The 14,729-nt window shown below is 36.6% G+C and overlaps 2 protein-coding genes across 2 annotated transcripts; both read left to right on the top strand.

Annotated features, from left to right (window-relative positions):
* The first annotated feature begins 290 nt into the window (after positions 1–290).
* LOC110780324 (pentatricopeptide repeat-containing protein At5g50280, chloroplastic) lies at positions 291–4,571 on the top strand. Its single transcript, XM_021984737.2, has 2 exons — positions 291–1,583; positions 2,931–4,571. The coding sequence occupies exons 1-2, from the start codon at positions 766–768 to the stop codon at positions 4,249–4,251; spliced, it is 2,139 nt and encodes a 712-aa protein (XP_021840429.1). The 5' UTR covers positions 291–765; the 3' UTR covers positions 4,252–4,571.
* A 2,566-nt stretch (positions 4,572–7,137) lies between these two features.
* Positions 7,138–13,616, top strand: LOC110794552 (MA3 DOMAIN-CONTAINING TRANSLATION REGULATORY FACTOR 1). Its single transcript, XM_021999531.2, has 4 exons — positions 7,138–7,506; positions 7,845–8,115; positions 11,244–11,338; positions 11,523–13,616. Exons 2-4 carry the CDS (start codon positions 7,854–7,856, stop codon positions 13,332–13,334), a joined length of 2,169 nt encoding a protein of 722 aa, XP_021855223.1. The 5' UTR covers positions 7,138–7,506; positions 7,845–7,853; the 3' UTR covers positions 13,335–13,616.
* The last annotated feature ends 1,113 nt before the right edge of the window (positions 13,617–14,729 follow it).

Here is a 14,729-nt window from a genome sequence, read left to right as displayed (position 1 = left end):
AGGGTGTTTCACAATGTTTGTTACGTGGGAGAATCTTTCCTTTTATAAATTTATTATACTATCATTTTTTGTGTCATCTTTTAATTTTAATTGGTTCAATTTTCTCAACTCATTAAATATCTTGTAATTTTCCAAGTATATTAACTTAGCAATCTTTGTGTTTTTCCATTATTGGTTCATTTTGATAAATAAAACAATGTTATTGGTTGTTGTAATGATAAGTGGATTGAGGTTTTAGATGGGTTTATTTTTTTTAATAAAAAAGAAAAAGAATCTTTATTATACGTTTTGTAAAAGTCCATACGTAACAAACAAAAAGGAACGGAGGGAGTAATTGTCCAACTGTATTTTCTCATTCAACCGTCAACCAGCTAAAATTTGGTCAAAATATTAACCGTTACTTACAGTTTGGAATTCCCTTTCTTAGCTTCCCCTGAAGAGGTGATACAAACTGCTGCGTTCTGATACCTCGTGAGAGAAAGAGAGTGAGAGAGAGAGTTATCGTGGGAGCTTCAGAAATCAGAAACAGGTGAGGTTATATTGAGGTGAGGTTATATTGATTGCAATGCATACGGGATTATTAGCTGAGTAGGCTTTTGTGTACTTTGATATTGAAGTTCTAGGTGTTTTGAGCTTGCACACCAACTGTTCGACAAAATGCCCAACTGAAACTCAGCTCCAGACTATGATAATAACTACTGATTCGTAAAATCTGAAGTTTAATTGATTGTGCAAAAAAGGTGTGAGATTTCCAGTGAACAAGAAATGGCTCTAATGAGCCATAATCTTCCTTCTTTCACATTCCTAAATTTCAACCATAATTCTATTCTCTCTCCAAACCCTTCCTTTAATTTTGGCGGGACTCAAAGATTTAAACTTTTTTCTCTCTCGTCAACATCCCCATCTTCTTCTAATAACCCATCTTCTTCCTCTGTTTCTACACCCCCCATTTTCCTCCCTTACCTTGAAGAAGAAGAAGCCGAAGAAGAGGTAGAACAGGAGCAAAATGAGAAGTACCCAGATGATCCAATTTACAGATTCTTCAAATCCCGCAATTCAACTCAAGACCCACCTCGGGAGTCCAAGTTATCCCTCCAGAGAAACCGTCGAACTGCCTGGCATTTGGCTGACGGCACTGAAGAAAACGAGCCTGAATTCGAATTTGAACTCAAAAGGGAAAAGGTTGAGGAGAATAGTGAAGTTGGTTATGATCAGAGGTCTGTGATCGAGGGTATTGTGGGGGAAATCATGGGGATTGCGAGGAGTTTACCAGAAAATTCAACATTGGGTGAGCAGTTGAGCGGATATGAAGGGAGAGTGGGAGAGCCAGAGTGTGTGGAGGTGTTGGAGTTGATGATTCAGGAAAGTATGATGATGAGTTGCTTGTATTTTTATGAGTGGATGGGGTTGCAGGAACCCTCTATGGTTACTCCTAGAGCTTGTTCTGTGCTATTTCCGGCATTGGGGAGGGCTAGAATGGGTGGTAAGCTGATGATTTTGTGGAGGAATTTGCCGGATACCAGGGATTTTAGGGATGTTCATGTTTATAATGCTGCATTGTCTGGGCTACTAACCAGTGGAAGGTACACATTTGCTTCCTTTTGTAATGCTTTCTAAGAAGACAAAATAGGATTAAGGAGCTTGATATTATTTATCCTACTTTGTTCTTCTTATGCTCAGATGACATGCAGAATCTATACATGTGTAGGTGGTAGATTAGTGTACTTGTAAAAGCACAGCGTTAGAATAATAATTTGTATGTTGAGTATAAACTATTGAGCCAGTTGGATTCTGTGAAATACCTTGATTTTTTTTGTGGGGGTGGGGGTGCTCTTCAAACAACAAGGGCACAAGGATGAGAATGAAAGAGTGTTTTCTTGAGAATGGAAGTAGAGAAGGCATATCAGGATATTGAAGTAAATTTTTTTTTTTTTGGATTTGAGGATATCTCATGCTTGTCTCTAGTCCACGATAACCTTAATCCCTGTTCTATTCTACAATGTGTTTACCCCTGGTTCTGAGCGATTGTGAGTTCCAAATTTTCTCAAAGTTGATGCACTAAGCGTTCCTTTAGTTACAGACATAGTATTATGGTTGTTAAAGGTCACATGGCATCTCCGAATATATCTTCAAACTTTAGGCATAAAAATCTTTATCAGTTGATTGCACTGTTTAAGAGAGCGCTGTGTCAAATCTCGGGGGCAGTGCCAATCAGTCGAAATTACGTCTAAGACAGTGAGTCAGAAAGTTCTGATGTCACTACTACATCAAAGTTAACCGCCCTAAATTCCAATAAATTTCCGTAAATATTAGTTTTTGCTCTTTCTCTTCTTTCTTGTTTTTTGTTTTTGTTTTTGCAGTGATATCCATCTTGTTATATTGCCTCATAGTTGTGGCCGTGTTATCTTCATCCTTCTTCTTCCTTTTCTTAAGGGGTGGGAAGGAAAGTATGTGTACAAGAAATTGTCACATAATTTCTCGGATACTTTTTCATGTTTGGTTCTGGTAACTTTAACTAACATATGGGATGTCCAGCATAGTGCAGAATTGCAGATGCACGCATGCAGCTAACTGAAAATTATGGACGCATACTAATGTATGCTTCCCAGTGCATACTTGTGGGACTGATCTTGGGATAAATGTTTTTAGGGTTTGACTGTTTGAGGGAGGGTATGGAAAGAGGATGGATCTAATATTGTTGGGTGCACTTATGTGCCTGTTACCTGAATTAAGTGTCTGGTGGATTGAGCTAGATCTTAGGATTATGGGAAGTTGTTGTTGCATTAGGATTGAAATCCTTACCGTTTCATGTAGATACACACAAAGACTTGCTCTATTACTTGAAACTCTCGATTCTTGCATAGGATTTGAGAGACATGGTCTTTATATCATTAATTTCGTGGATTCTAATACATAGATGTTCATTGTAGGTATCAAGACGCTTGGAAAGTGTACGAGGAAATGGAGATGAATAATATCCTTCCAGATCGTGTGACAGGTTCTACTATGATTACTCTCATGAGAAAGGAAGGCAGAAAAGCCAAAGATGCATGGGATTTTTTTGAAAGAATGAACAGAAAAGGAGTTAACTGGAGTTTGGAGGTTGTAGGAGCTCTGATCAAATCACTATGTGACGAAGGACTGCAGAATCAAGCTCTGATCATTCAAGGAGAAATGGAGAAAAAAGGGATATCCTCTAATACCATAGTATATAATACTCTTATGGACGCTTATTGTAGATCCAACAAACTCGAAGAAGCGGAAGCTCTCTTTGTTGAGATGAAGACTAAAGGCATTTCACCTTCCACTGCTACATACAATATTTTTATGGATGCTTACAGCAAAAGGATGCAACCTGAGATAGTTGAGAAGCTTCTTCAGGAAATGCAAACTACTGGACTTGAACCAGATGTCAAATCATACACAAACCTGATAAGTGCATATGGTAGACAGAAGAAGATGAGTGATTTGGCGGCAGATGCATTCTTGAGAATGAAAAAAGCTGGTATTAATCCAACTTCTCATTCATATACTGCCTTAATTCATGCATATTCAATTAGTGGTTGGCATGAGAAAGCTTATAAAGCGTTTGAGAATATGCAGAGGGAAGGAATTAAACCCTCCATAGAAACATATACTGCTCTTCTTGATGCATTTAGGCGAGCTGGGGATGCACAAACACTCAAGGAAATATGGAAATTCATGATTCAGGAGAAAATTGAAGGGACTCGAGTAACCTTCAACATTCTTCTTGATGGATTTGCAAAACAGGGTCACTATGTGGAAGCAAGAGATGTTATTTGTGAATTTGGGAAGATTGGTTTTCAGCCAACGGTAATAACATATAATATGCTTATAAATGCGTATGCACGAGGAGGACAAGACTTGAAGTTACCACAGTTGTTGAAGGAGATGATTGCTTTAGATTTGAAACCTGATTCTGTTACATATGCTACAATGATTTATGCTTTTGTTCGTGTTCGTGATTTCAAAAGGGCTTTCTATTACCACAAGCAAATGGTGAAACATGGACAAATCCCAGATCCTGAATCTTATCGGAAGCTCAGAGCAATTTTGAATGTTAAAGCGGCTATAAAGAACAAGAAGGATAAAAGTGCCATACTTGGTATAGTTAACAGCAAAACAGGTATGGTGAAAGACAAAAGGAAAGGTAAAAAAGATGAATTCTGGAAGAACAAGAAGAAAAATGTGAGATTTAACAACCCTGATCATGTTAACCTTAGCCCTTAGGTAATGAAGTTGTTGTCAACTGGAAACTATGTTTTTCTGCTATAACCTTTGGGATAAGGTATTTTCTAGTTGACTCTTTGTTTACAAATTCAGGGCAGAACTGCGTTTCTGGTTAGCGTTTTCAGACTTGCGTTCTTGAAAGGTTTAAGAGCTAATAGCGAACAATTTGCACAGAGTTGAGGACAATGTCTAGATCAACTCGGCTCTCTGCTATGTTCATGTATATTGTTCCATGTTTTTCTGTTGTAATGTATAGAATTTTATAGAAGAACAGCCGTGTTATTCTGTTAGCCGAAGCATGTTTTGTACGTCATTTCTCATGTGGTTTGTTGTCTTCAGCCTGAAAATATGGACTACTTTACTTGTCATGGCCATGGCGATAAACCGATCAGTAAATCAAGTTTTCTTTTCTGTATGTAGGTTCACAGTACCACTTTCTCATTAAAACCCTAATTTAATAGTTTCTGCACTCTGGAAATACTTATTTAAAATTCTTAGTTTCACATAAATTTTGAGCATTTATCGTTGCACTGTCTCATTAAAGGCGTCAATGTAAAATTTGAAGTTGAGCATTGCCATATAAAATTTAAAATAAAAAATAAAAAATAAAAAAATAAAAGTTTGACTCGGTTTGAGCAATATGTTAGCAAAGATCTGTGGAAATTTTTGATTTCTAGAGTAGACAATACTCCTATATGTTATGTGCAAAAGTAATTGGGTGTTACTTAATGCAGAAAAGGTTTTCTTTATGCAGAAAATAAAATTACCAAAAAATCCTTAATTAAATAATAAAAAATATTAAAAGAAAACCATCAATTATCAAATGTTGCTACTAGTCTCCTATTTACGATGTCTGCAACTTTGCACCACTCTTAAGCTCGAACAGAAAACAAAATCTGCACAAACCAAACGAAAATCTCCGTTCTAAAATTAAGTTTTTAAATGCTCTCTAATTTATCCTCCCTGACTAATGTTGTGTTCTATGCTCTCTCAACAAATCGATCGTTAATGGTGGAAACAAAACCCTTGCGATTAGTCGCGAAATGAAGGTTTCTGCCTAAGACTAGCAAAAAATCACACTCGCCGGCCACCACAGAAGTTAGATCGGCTGCCGGCGAGCCTCATGGCTGTGGAATTGACAGAGCGGTGGGGTGGGGATTTGGGAACATTCTAATGGAGCGCAATATATGTTTGCTGGTTTAAAGGTTTGAAGTATATGGACAATATGGGATTCATTTTTTTTAATATTTTTTTTATTAATTAATTAGGGATATTTTTGTAATTTTAATTTATACATAAAGAAAATATTTTCTGTATTTAGAATCTATGATTGATAATAAGCCTTTTCGATAAGTAGATTTCTCGCACGATTCTTATCACGTACTCTGTATCTGAGAGCTTGATGCACACTGTGGTGGCGTAGTCTCAAAAGTAACATATGCGAGCAATTCTGAAAAAAATATGCCAACTTGATTAAAAAATATCATGCAAAAAAAAAAGGAACATGCCAAAATAATTAGCTAGGTAAGATTTTTTTAAAAAGTGAAATAGGGTTGTTCTATTCTTTAATCAAAATAACTTAGTCTATTTAATGAATTACGTGCCTACGACATACACGTCTACACATGCATAAGTACCTAAAATGGAATTATATTCACTCGGGGGAGGTTTAACAAAAAGTAGAGAGATACATGAAATTAAATTTTGACAAAGCTTGTTATATAATACTTCGTGTATGGTTTTTTTTTTTTTGGAAATAAAGAAACTTATCTTTCCATAGCATGCAAGATTCATCAATTCCCGTTACTCCTGTTAATGTTAAAATTTTGAAAACGGAAACTTTAATTTCATAAATCTAAAACGTGTAATGACGACATGTACTAGGTTTTTCCCTTCTTGTGTGTCAATGAATGTTACAAAGGAGATGTTATAGATATGATTTAGCTACAAGTCTTACTATTACCCTCAAATTTTTAACCATGCGATAATGCATAAAGTTAAAAGTATACGACCACATGAGTGAGGTTAATTATCCAATTTGATTTAATATCAAAAGTTAACATGCCCACATGAATGTACTTATGTTGTAAATGTGATAAACGAATGGACATTTATATTATTTTAATTAACACCTCTACTTTATACGAAGTACATAACACTTTTCCCTTGACATTACTATGCGAGACACAAATTTGATGTGACAACATCCAAACTTTCCAAGAGAATATAAAATTTGAATACTTCAGGTGCGGTAAAGCTCTTACGTGACTACGAGAGTTAGGAGTTTTTGTCTTTGTCTTTGTTACTCTAGTTTGGTACCTCAAATAGCCAAAATCATTAAGTTGTTGAATTTATTTTTACTATGGTAACAAATTTGTTAAAACGTGAAACAAAAAATCCTAAATTATCAAATTTGTTACTCGTTTCAACTTAGGATGCATCCCCCCATATTTCATCAACTTTTGGCTTATCCATCAAAATTCAGAGATTTCTAAAAAATCAATAAAGATTAATTCCTTAACCCTCACACTAATACACACCTCTTTTTCTTAATTGGATAAAATAAATCTAATCCACCCAAATTACCTCCTTTACCCCTAATTAATCTTCCAAATCAGGGGCATTTTAGTAACTTCAGCACCAAACCCTCTAAAACCCACTTAGAGCAAGCCATCTGTAGCAAAAGCACAGGCAACAACACACAGAAAGAAATCGTAGCAATAGCGGGAGAGCCACGTGGCAAATGCCCATAAAAAACAAAAAATTTGATAAATAAAATAAAATTAAAATCGTGAAAATCATCTCCCCTAAAAATAACCTGCTGACGTGTACATTACTATCAATCGTAGCCTCCCTATAAATAGGGTCTAAAATTTCTCCATTTTCATTCTCATCCGTTTTCTCCTAAAAACCGATTAGAACGACACTCAGACACAGACACATACCACCACACCTCCCTCTCTTTCTCTCTCCTCATTGCTGTATTTCTTACCCAATTTTTTAGGGTTTCCGATTCATCCATTTTTCTCTCTCTTCCATTTCATTCCGAAGATCTTGCGGATTTTTTTGGTGATATCTCTTTTTTTTTTATTTTCGTCTGTCTTGGCTCGAGATCCGGGCCAAGTACAGGAGGGAAGGAGAAATTTGCGGCGGTTTGATTGTTGGAGTTTGGATTTTGGCTAGTGTTTCTTCGTGATTTCGATCGGTTCTTGTTGGAGTTTTTGAGGCTTTTTATGCTGTTGTAATCAATTTGAGGTAATTGTTTGTTTCAATCTTGTTTTCTTTGTTTTTGCTTTAATCTTTTAGTAATATAATTGCATTTCCACATGTGTTGTGTGTTTGGAACGTTAGAATTTGTGTTAATTTATTCCAGAAAAATGCGAATTACTTGAAACCTTTGATGCTGATAAATGATAAAGTTGTTGTAAGTAGATATTTTATTTTTTATGCATTTATTAGGATTTTCCGACAATATTTCTTTATTTGAATATTTTGTTGTTGAGAGTTATAGAAGTTTCAAAGAAAGTTGAATGAATGTTATTTTGACATGGATTTTGATGAGTAGTGGTGGTGATGATCATGTGAGGTTTCAGGGCTTGAAAATGGCGTCGGAGGGATTCTTGACAGAAGAGCAGAGGGAGAGGATGAAGATAGCTTCGATGAATGTAGAGAATTCAGTACCGGTTCCTTCAAAGTTGTTATCAACTTCACCTAAGAATTTGTCCTCTTCGCCGAAATTGACTTCTGCCTACCTTGCCGATCACCATGGAAAAACTGGTGGTGGAGGAGGAGGTGGTGGCAAGGCGCCTGCTGTGAGACATGTTCGTAGGTCGCATTCAGGCAAGCATATCAGAGTCAAGAAGGGTGAGTAAAATTGCATTCGCACTGTGTAGTGCTAGTATTTTCATGTACATTACCTTCTTTAAGTTTTGATATATATGATGATTAATCTACCAATCGTGTTAGTGTATGTGTATTTTGATTAATAGTTACTCCGAACCGTAGAGGTAAAGATAGATTGGTTCTTTAAGCAGCGAAGATGGAGATCAGTCTTATATATGTTTATTTTACTCCTTTCTTTGTTCATTATGGAAATATAACGCATCTGAGAAATCTTGATCATAATAGGGAATGAACGATTGCAAGTATGTATCTCTTATTTAACCTTTTCTTGCAATGATGTAGTTCCTTTAATGACTTAAGCGAGATGTGTCTCCTATTAACATTATCTTAAAACCTTAATACAAATGTTCCTTGTGGTAATCTAGGAGCATGAATATGAACTGTTTTCCTTTTTATTCTTAGTGTTGGCCATTCATGGCTATCAGAGGAATAGAGAACTTGTAAATATTCTGGAATTGTGTGATGTCATGACATGTCTATTTATTGGTCTGGCGTTGAACCTGCTAAACTAAGATCAGGGTTGTTTAAGCTGATAAGTTGCATTTTTTTTATTCCGTTTAACCTGCTAAACTAATTTATACAGTATTTTTCATGTTTGGAAATGAGTAATATGTCAAGGGATTATATGTCTGAAGCATTGTTAATAGAACAAGGACTGGAATTCAAATAGGGAGGAAGGAATTCATTTTTGGAGAACTGTTTGGAGTTTGAGCTAATACATAGATTAACTGCGGAGTAATACATTAAACTTACTTGGAATTATGGTTTCCATTGATCCTTTAAATGCATCAAACATGCTTTTTACACCCATGTGTTTGTAGTCTTAATCTTTTGTACTGCATCTTATGCAGTATGTGCTATGCTACTACCCATACAAGTACTGAATACAAGTACATTAGTATCTGACTGGTTGATATGTCATGGCTCAGAATTTTGGGTAGGGGACTCTCTCATATGATACGGGGCCATTTCATTTTGTGAAGTATATGATACGTTCTAAAAGATTTTCCACTCCTATCTTTCACGTTGATTTGTTTATTACACATATAATTGCTGTATTGTTTTTTAGTTCTTATTAAGTTTACACACTTAGTTTCTGAGGTGCAATGGTTTTTAGCACTTTGCTGGGTATGAGTTTTCTTGTGGTTGACCACTTTATCTCATCTAGTGACTAAAAAGCCATGTAGAGATGACATGTTGAAAATGTAACTCGTAATGAAGAAATTAATATGTGAAGCTTTATTGACTGAGTTGAAGCCGAATCTCAACCAATCTTAGTTAAGAAAAATACGTACAAACCATGGTTAGGTAATATATGGAGTTATTGACAACCAGACCTGACATTAAAACCTTAACCATGCTTTTTATTTCACGGGTCTTCAAGATCAATCTTTGACCATCACTTATTCTTAATCACGTGTGAATACAAGTTGTGAAAGTCAATATTTTAAACATACATATACATATTGAAACAAATTTAACAAGAACCCACTTTGAATTTAAGTGTGGAGTTCATTTTGGAGCTTATGGAGTACTATGTATGATAGGAGACTGGAATATGCATTTTTCAGCACTAGTACTAATGTACTTGAAGTCTTGAACATTGTTAGTGTAGAGTTATTCGATATTTTCAATTGCGAGGGGGTGAATTTAGGCCCTCTAATTGTTTGGATCAAAGGTTTTGGAGAAAAAGGGAGGTAAAGGAGACCAATGGAGCAAATTTTGTTCTTTAAATGCTAGGCAGGGAAAGGAGAGGTAAATGAATAGGAGTGATATATTTCTTTCCCTTAATGTGTTGTATCTTGTATCCTTCAATAATTAATTCCAGGAGGGGAGTAGACTCTTTTCCCTTTTTTCCCCTCCAGAAGTTTAAAACATACCTAATGTAAATGCAGTTACTGTTTACTCTTTCAAATTTGTTAAGCTTATAGGTGTCAGAGAAAAAAATCTTCCTCTGTACTCTTTCAAGTTTGTTAAGCTTATAGGTGTCAGAGAAAACATTCTTCCCCTGTCTTAAGTGTTCGATCTGAAAACATAATGCATGTTACTTATTGTGACATACTGACATCACAGCAATAATAACAATATCAGAGCTTTAATCTCATCTTGGGGTCGGCTACACGAACCAAGATGATATCCCCATGAATTGTTTTATTGTTATCTACATGTAATAAAGGACCTTTAATTATTAAATCATGCATTTAATGCATAGCAAGATAGTGTATGAAGAAGTAGGATAGCAGTGAAACATCCAAAAATGGATAGAAGGGGGACAGTCAATTTGGAATGCATGGAATGAAAGAGAACCATTTTTTGTCTAATTGTTCCTTTTGTAGCCATATGCTTGGAATTAAATATATCAAAGATCAATAGTTCAATATCGTGAAAGTGCTTGTCGCCTTTCCACAAAACATGTATAAAGCAAGAGAGGATAAAGGGTTTGACCTAATGATTTGACTATATTTCAAACATGTGGTAATTTTTGCACAAGAGTTCCCATGCTGACCGTGTTAGGACAGAAATTGTTGCATTGAAGGAACAAAGGAAGTACGATTATGCTCCTTTCATGAGTTTAAGATTCTAAATTTCTAAGGCATCTTCAGTTCTTTGTTGGATTAATTGCAATTTTCTTTGTAGAACTTCATTCACGTATTGGGATATGACGTCATAAAGGCATTGTGGGCATGGTGGTTTATAATAGTTGTGGATAGGTCTACAGTCGTTAGGCATGTTCTTTCTATTAAAAAAACGTGCATTTCTAACTTGTCTATGTTGATGCTGCATAAAAAAATTAAATTAACAGCATGCACTTTGTGCACTTTCTTTGTTTTACTTCCAGTATAGCTGAATCAGCTAAAATGGTTGTTTTTATAGCAGCTAGTCCATATATGTTTCTATACTTTAGCTTTTTTGATGCTTTTCCTCTCCTTCAAATATCTCCTTCCCCCCTCTATCTTTATTTGTTTTTCATGCAGTTGAAATCATTAATATTTTTCTCTTTAAAGGTAATAAATATAGTATGCTTCATAGGATGATATTCCTTCAATGTTGTTTCCCTGAGCTTTTTTTGCTTCTGTTCTTTTTTTCAGAGGGTGCTGGCGGTAAGGGATGCTGGGGAAAGCTACTTGATACTGAGTGTGAAGCGCATCTTGACCGTAATGATCCTAACTATGATAGTGGCGAGGTATTTCTTCTACCTGTCAATTGTTTAGTTTAGTTGGCAGCATCTTGTGATGCATTACATTATTCAAATTTGTAGATGGTTTTTCTGTCCTCGTTTAATTATTTACCAGTACAATTTGTTTTTATACACTTAAACTTGATGTCTGATCCTTGCATGAACCAAATAATATTCTTGAATCCTGTAGGAGCCATACAAGCTTGTTGAAGCAACCGTCACTGACCCCTTGGATGATTACAAGAAAGCTGTGGTTTCAATTATAGAGGAGTATTTCAACAATGGTGTGGTTGAAGTGGCTGCGTCTGATCTCCGAGAACTAGGATCAAGTGAATACCATCCTTATTTCATCAAGAGGCTTGTGTCAATGGCTATGGACAGGCATGATAAGGAGAAAGAGATGGCTTCTGTTTTGCTTTCAGATCTTTATGCAGATGTCATCAGTCCATCCCAGATCAGTCAAGGTTTCATTCTACTGCTCGAGTCTGCAGATGACCTCTCTGTTGATATTCCTGATGCAGTTAATGTGCTTGCATTATATGTTGCCCGTGCTGTTGTTGATGACATCCTTCCTCCGGCATTTGTCACAAGGGTTCAGAAAAATCTTCCGGAATCATCCAAGGGGCTTCAGGCTGTTCAAATTGCCGAGAAGAGCTATCTCTCTGCTCCACACCACGCGGAACTCGTAGAGCGAAAATGGGGTGGCAGTACTCACCTTACTGTCGAAGAAGTGAAGAAGAAGATTGCTGAGCTGTTGAGGGAATATGTCGAGAATGGAGATGCATTGGAAGCCTGTAGGTGCATCAGAGAGCTGGGTGTTTCATTTTTCCACCACGAGGTCGTGAAGAAAGCTTTGATTCTTGGCATGGAGACCAAATCAACTGAACCTCTCATTATGAAGTTGTTGAAGGAAGCATCTGAAGAAGGCGTTATAAGCACGAGTCAGATGATAAAGGGGTTTTATCGGGTTGAGGAGAGCCTTGACGACCTTTCTTTGGACATACCATCTGCCAGGTCACTGTTCCAGTCCTTTGTTCCTAGGGCAATATCTGAAGGATGGCTTGATGCTTCATTTACAAAACTGACTACTGATGGGGACTTCCCAAAACACAACGATGAGAAGCTGAAACGGTACAAGGAGGAGATAGTGACGATTATTCATGAATACTTTTTATCTGATGATATTCCTGAACTCATTCATAGTCTTCAAGATCTTGGTGCCCCTGAGTTGAACCCAGTTTTCCTGAAAAAGCTGATCACCCTTGCCATGGACCGGAAAAACAGGGAGAAAGAGATGGCATCTGTTCTTCTCTCTGGGTTACATATAGAGATTTTCTCCTCAGAGGATATTGTGAATGGCTTTGTAATGCTCTTAGAATCTGCTGAAGACACGGCACTTGATATTTTAGATGCGTCAAATGAGCTTGCTCTTTTCCTGGCTAGGGCAGTGATTGATGATGTTCTGGCCCCACTTAACCTCGATGAGATTGCAAGCAAGCTGCCACCCAACTGTAGCGGAAGTGAAACTGTACATATGGCGAGATCACTTGTCTTCTCACGGCACGCGGGTGAGAGGATCCTCCGTTGTTGGGGAGGTGGCTCGGGGTGGGCTGTGGAAGATGCTAAGGACAAGATAATGAAACTTCTAGAAGAGTTTGAGAGCGGAGGTGTTGTTGGGGAAGCATGCCAGTGCATTAGGGATCTTGGGATGCCTTTCTTCAACCACGAGGTTGTGAAGAAAGCATTAATCATGGCTATGGAAAAGAAGAATGACCGAATGCTTGATCTTCTTCAGGAGTGTTTCAGTGAGGGGCTTATCACGATCAACCAGTTGACTAAAGGGTTTGCTCGTATCCAGGATGGGCTCGATGACCTGGCACTTGACATTCCAAATGCTCAGGTTAAATTTGAATCTTACATGGAGCTTGCTAAGAAACGAAACTGGATCCTGCCGGGTTTTGATTCAAATGGTGAGGATGGCTCGTTGGCTGCAACTTCTTAAGAAAGAAAGAAAGTAAAATACTCAACATGGTTATTTGGTGTTAGCGCATTTACCTCTTCAGTACTGTGCTGTTAGTTGGCTCCTTATGTTACTTTGAATTTCTTGGTTTTCACCATCTGAGATATGATAGAGTTTATTTTGAGGGTTAGATGTATAAAGAAAGTCTTCATTTCTATTAAAATTGACTTGGTTTAGACTTGGGAAAACTTTTGCACTAGTTATTTTGTAAGTTGACTGACTTTTTTGTTAGTTGATACTTGATGATGACATTGTTGAGTAGAAGTCAGTGGGTGTATATTGCTGTAAATTTTAGGAGTTTGCACTTTTGCAGGCTTGCATAAATCAATATCATGAATTGTGGCAAATCTGGCTATGAGTTAAAAGTGGTAACCGATGCAGTGCCACTCTGTCTCGGAAAATAACCCGATTTTGGTTATATTTGAAAGAAAATAAATTGCAATGTAAGAACTGCACAATAAATTTACGTTTTTGATCACAAACTTTTATTTAAATTCATTCAAAATTCGCTAATAATGTGTAAAGTTAACATTTAACCCTTTCCATCATTTTTTTCATAATGTAATAGTTAATAATAAATGGGTGACTAACATAGAGTTGGCTCAAGCTGCTTAAGGCAGGTCTCGGGTTCGAGCCTCGCCGTATGCAGGAATTCTTGTTGGGAGACTCAGCCACCATAAGCAAGGTGTGCGATCCGGGTCGGATCCGGATGTAGTCGGAGCTAAGTTCCGGGTGTGCTATGCGTAAAAAAAATTAAAAAAAAATGGGTGAAACTTAATTTAGTTGTGCAACGAGTATTCTGTGAATTTGTTTATCAACAATTGGTAATACATTTTGTGTAATATGATTATATGATCATGGATGGAATAAATGATGCCCACTGTTCCGTTAAGCACCTTCGACACCACAATCAAGTAATTCGGTTAAATAAGTTTGCTAATACGCTTAAATTAACCCTAACACTAATCCTACTTTGGCAAAAAAAAAAACAATCAAAATATTGTCTATTCTCTTCAATACTGAGGTCTGAGGTAATATGATTTGAGAAGTAGGGATTTTTTTTGGCAAGGAGATTTTGTTATCAGATATAACCATTATAAAGAAAGCAACCAAATGGATTATTACTACGTCGCTTTTCATTACTAACAAGTATCAACGAAACTCGTACATAGTCCGTAGTACGAGTGTATGATAATCCTAAACTATGCTAAATTGCTAATACGATATCAAGACCTAATTCTATTTACGAGACTTTGCAACTTAGCAAGTCACTTAAAAATGACTAAATTCCACCAGCAAACTTCCATAACTCTATTAAAAGATCTTTGGAAATTTGTGTTGGCATCCAAACACCATACACAATCAGGGATAAAGCCA

Source organism: Spinacia oleracea, chromosome 1 (assembly GCF_020520425.1).
Source record: "Spinacia oleracea cultivar Varoflay chromosome 1, BTI_SOV_V1, whole genome shotgun sequence".
NCBI classification, from domain to species: Eukaryota; Viridiplantae; Streptophyta; class Magnoliopsida; order Caryophyllales; family Amaranthaceae; genus Spinacia; species Spinacia oleracea.
The sequence above is the reverse complement of the archived record's forward strand: the minus strand, read 5'-3'. Positions and strand labels throughout refer to the sequence as shown.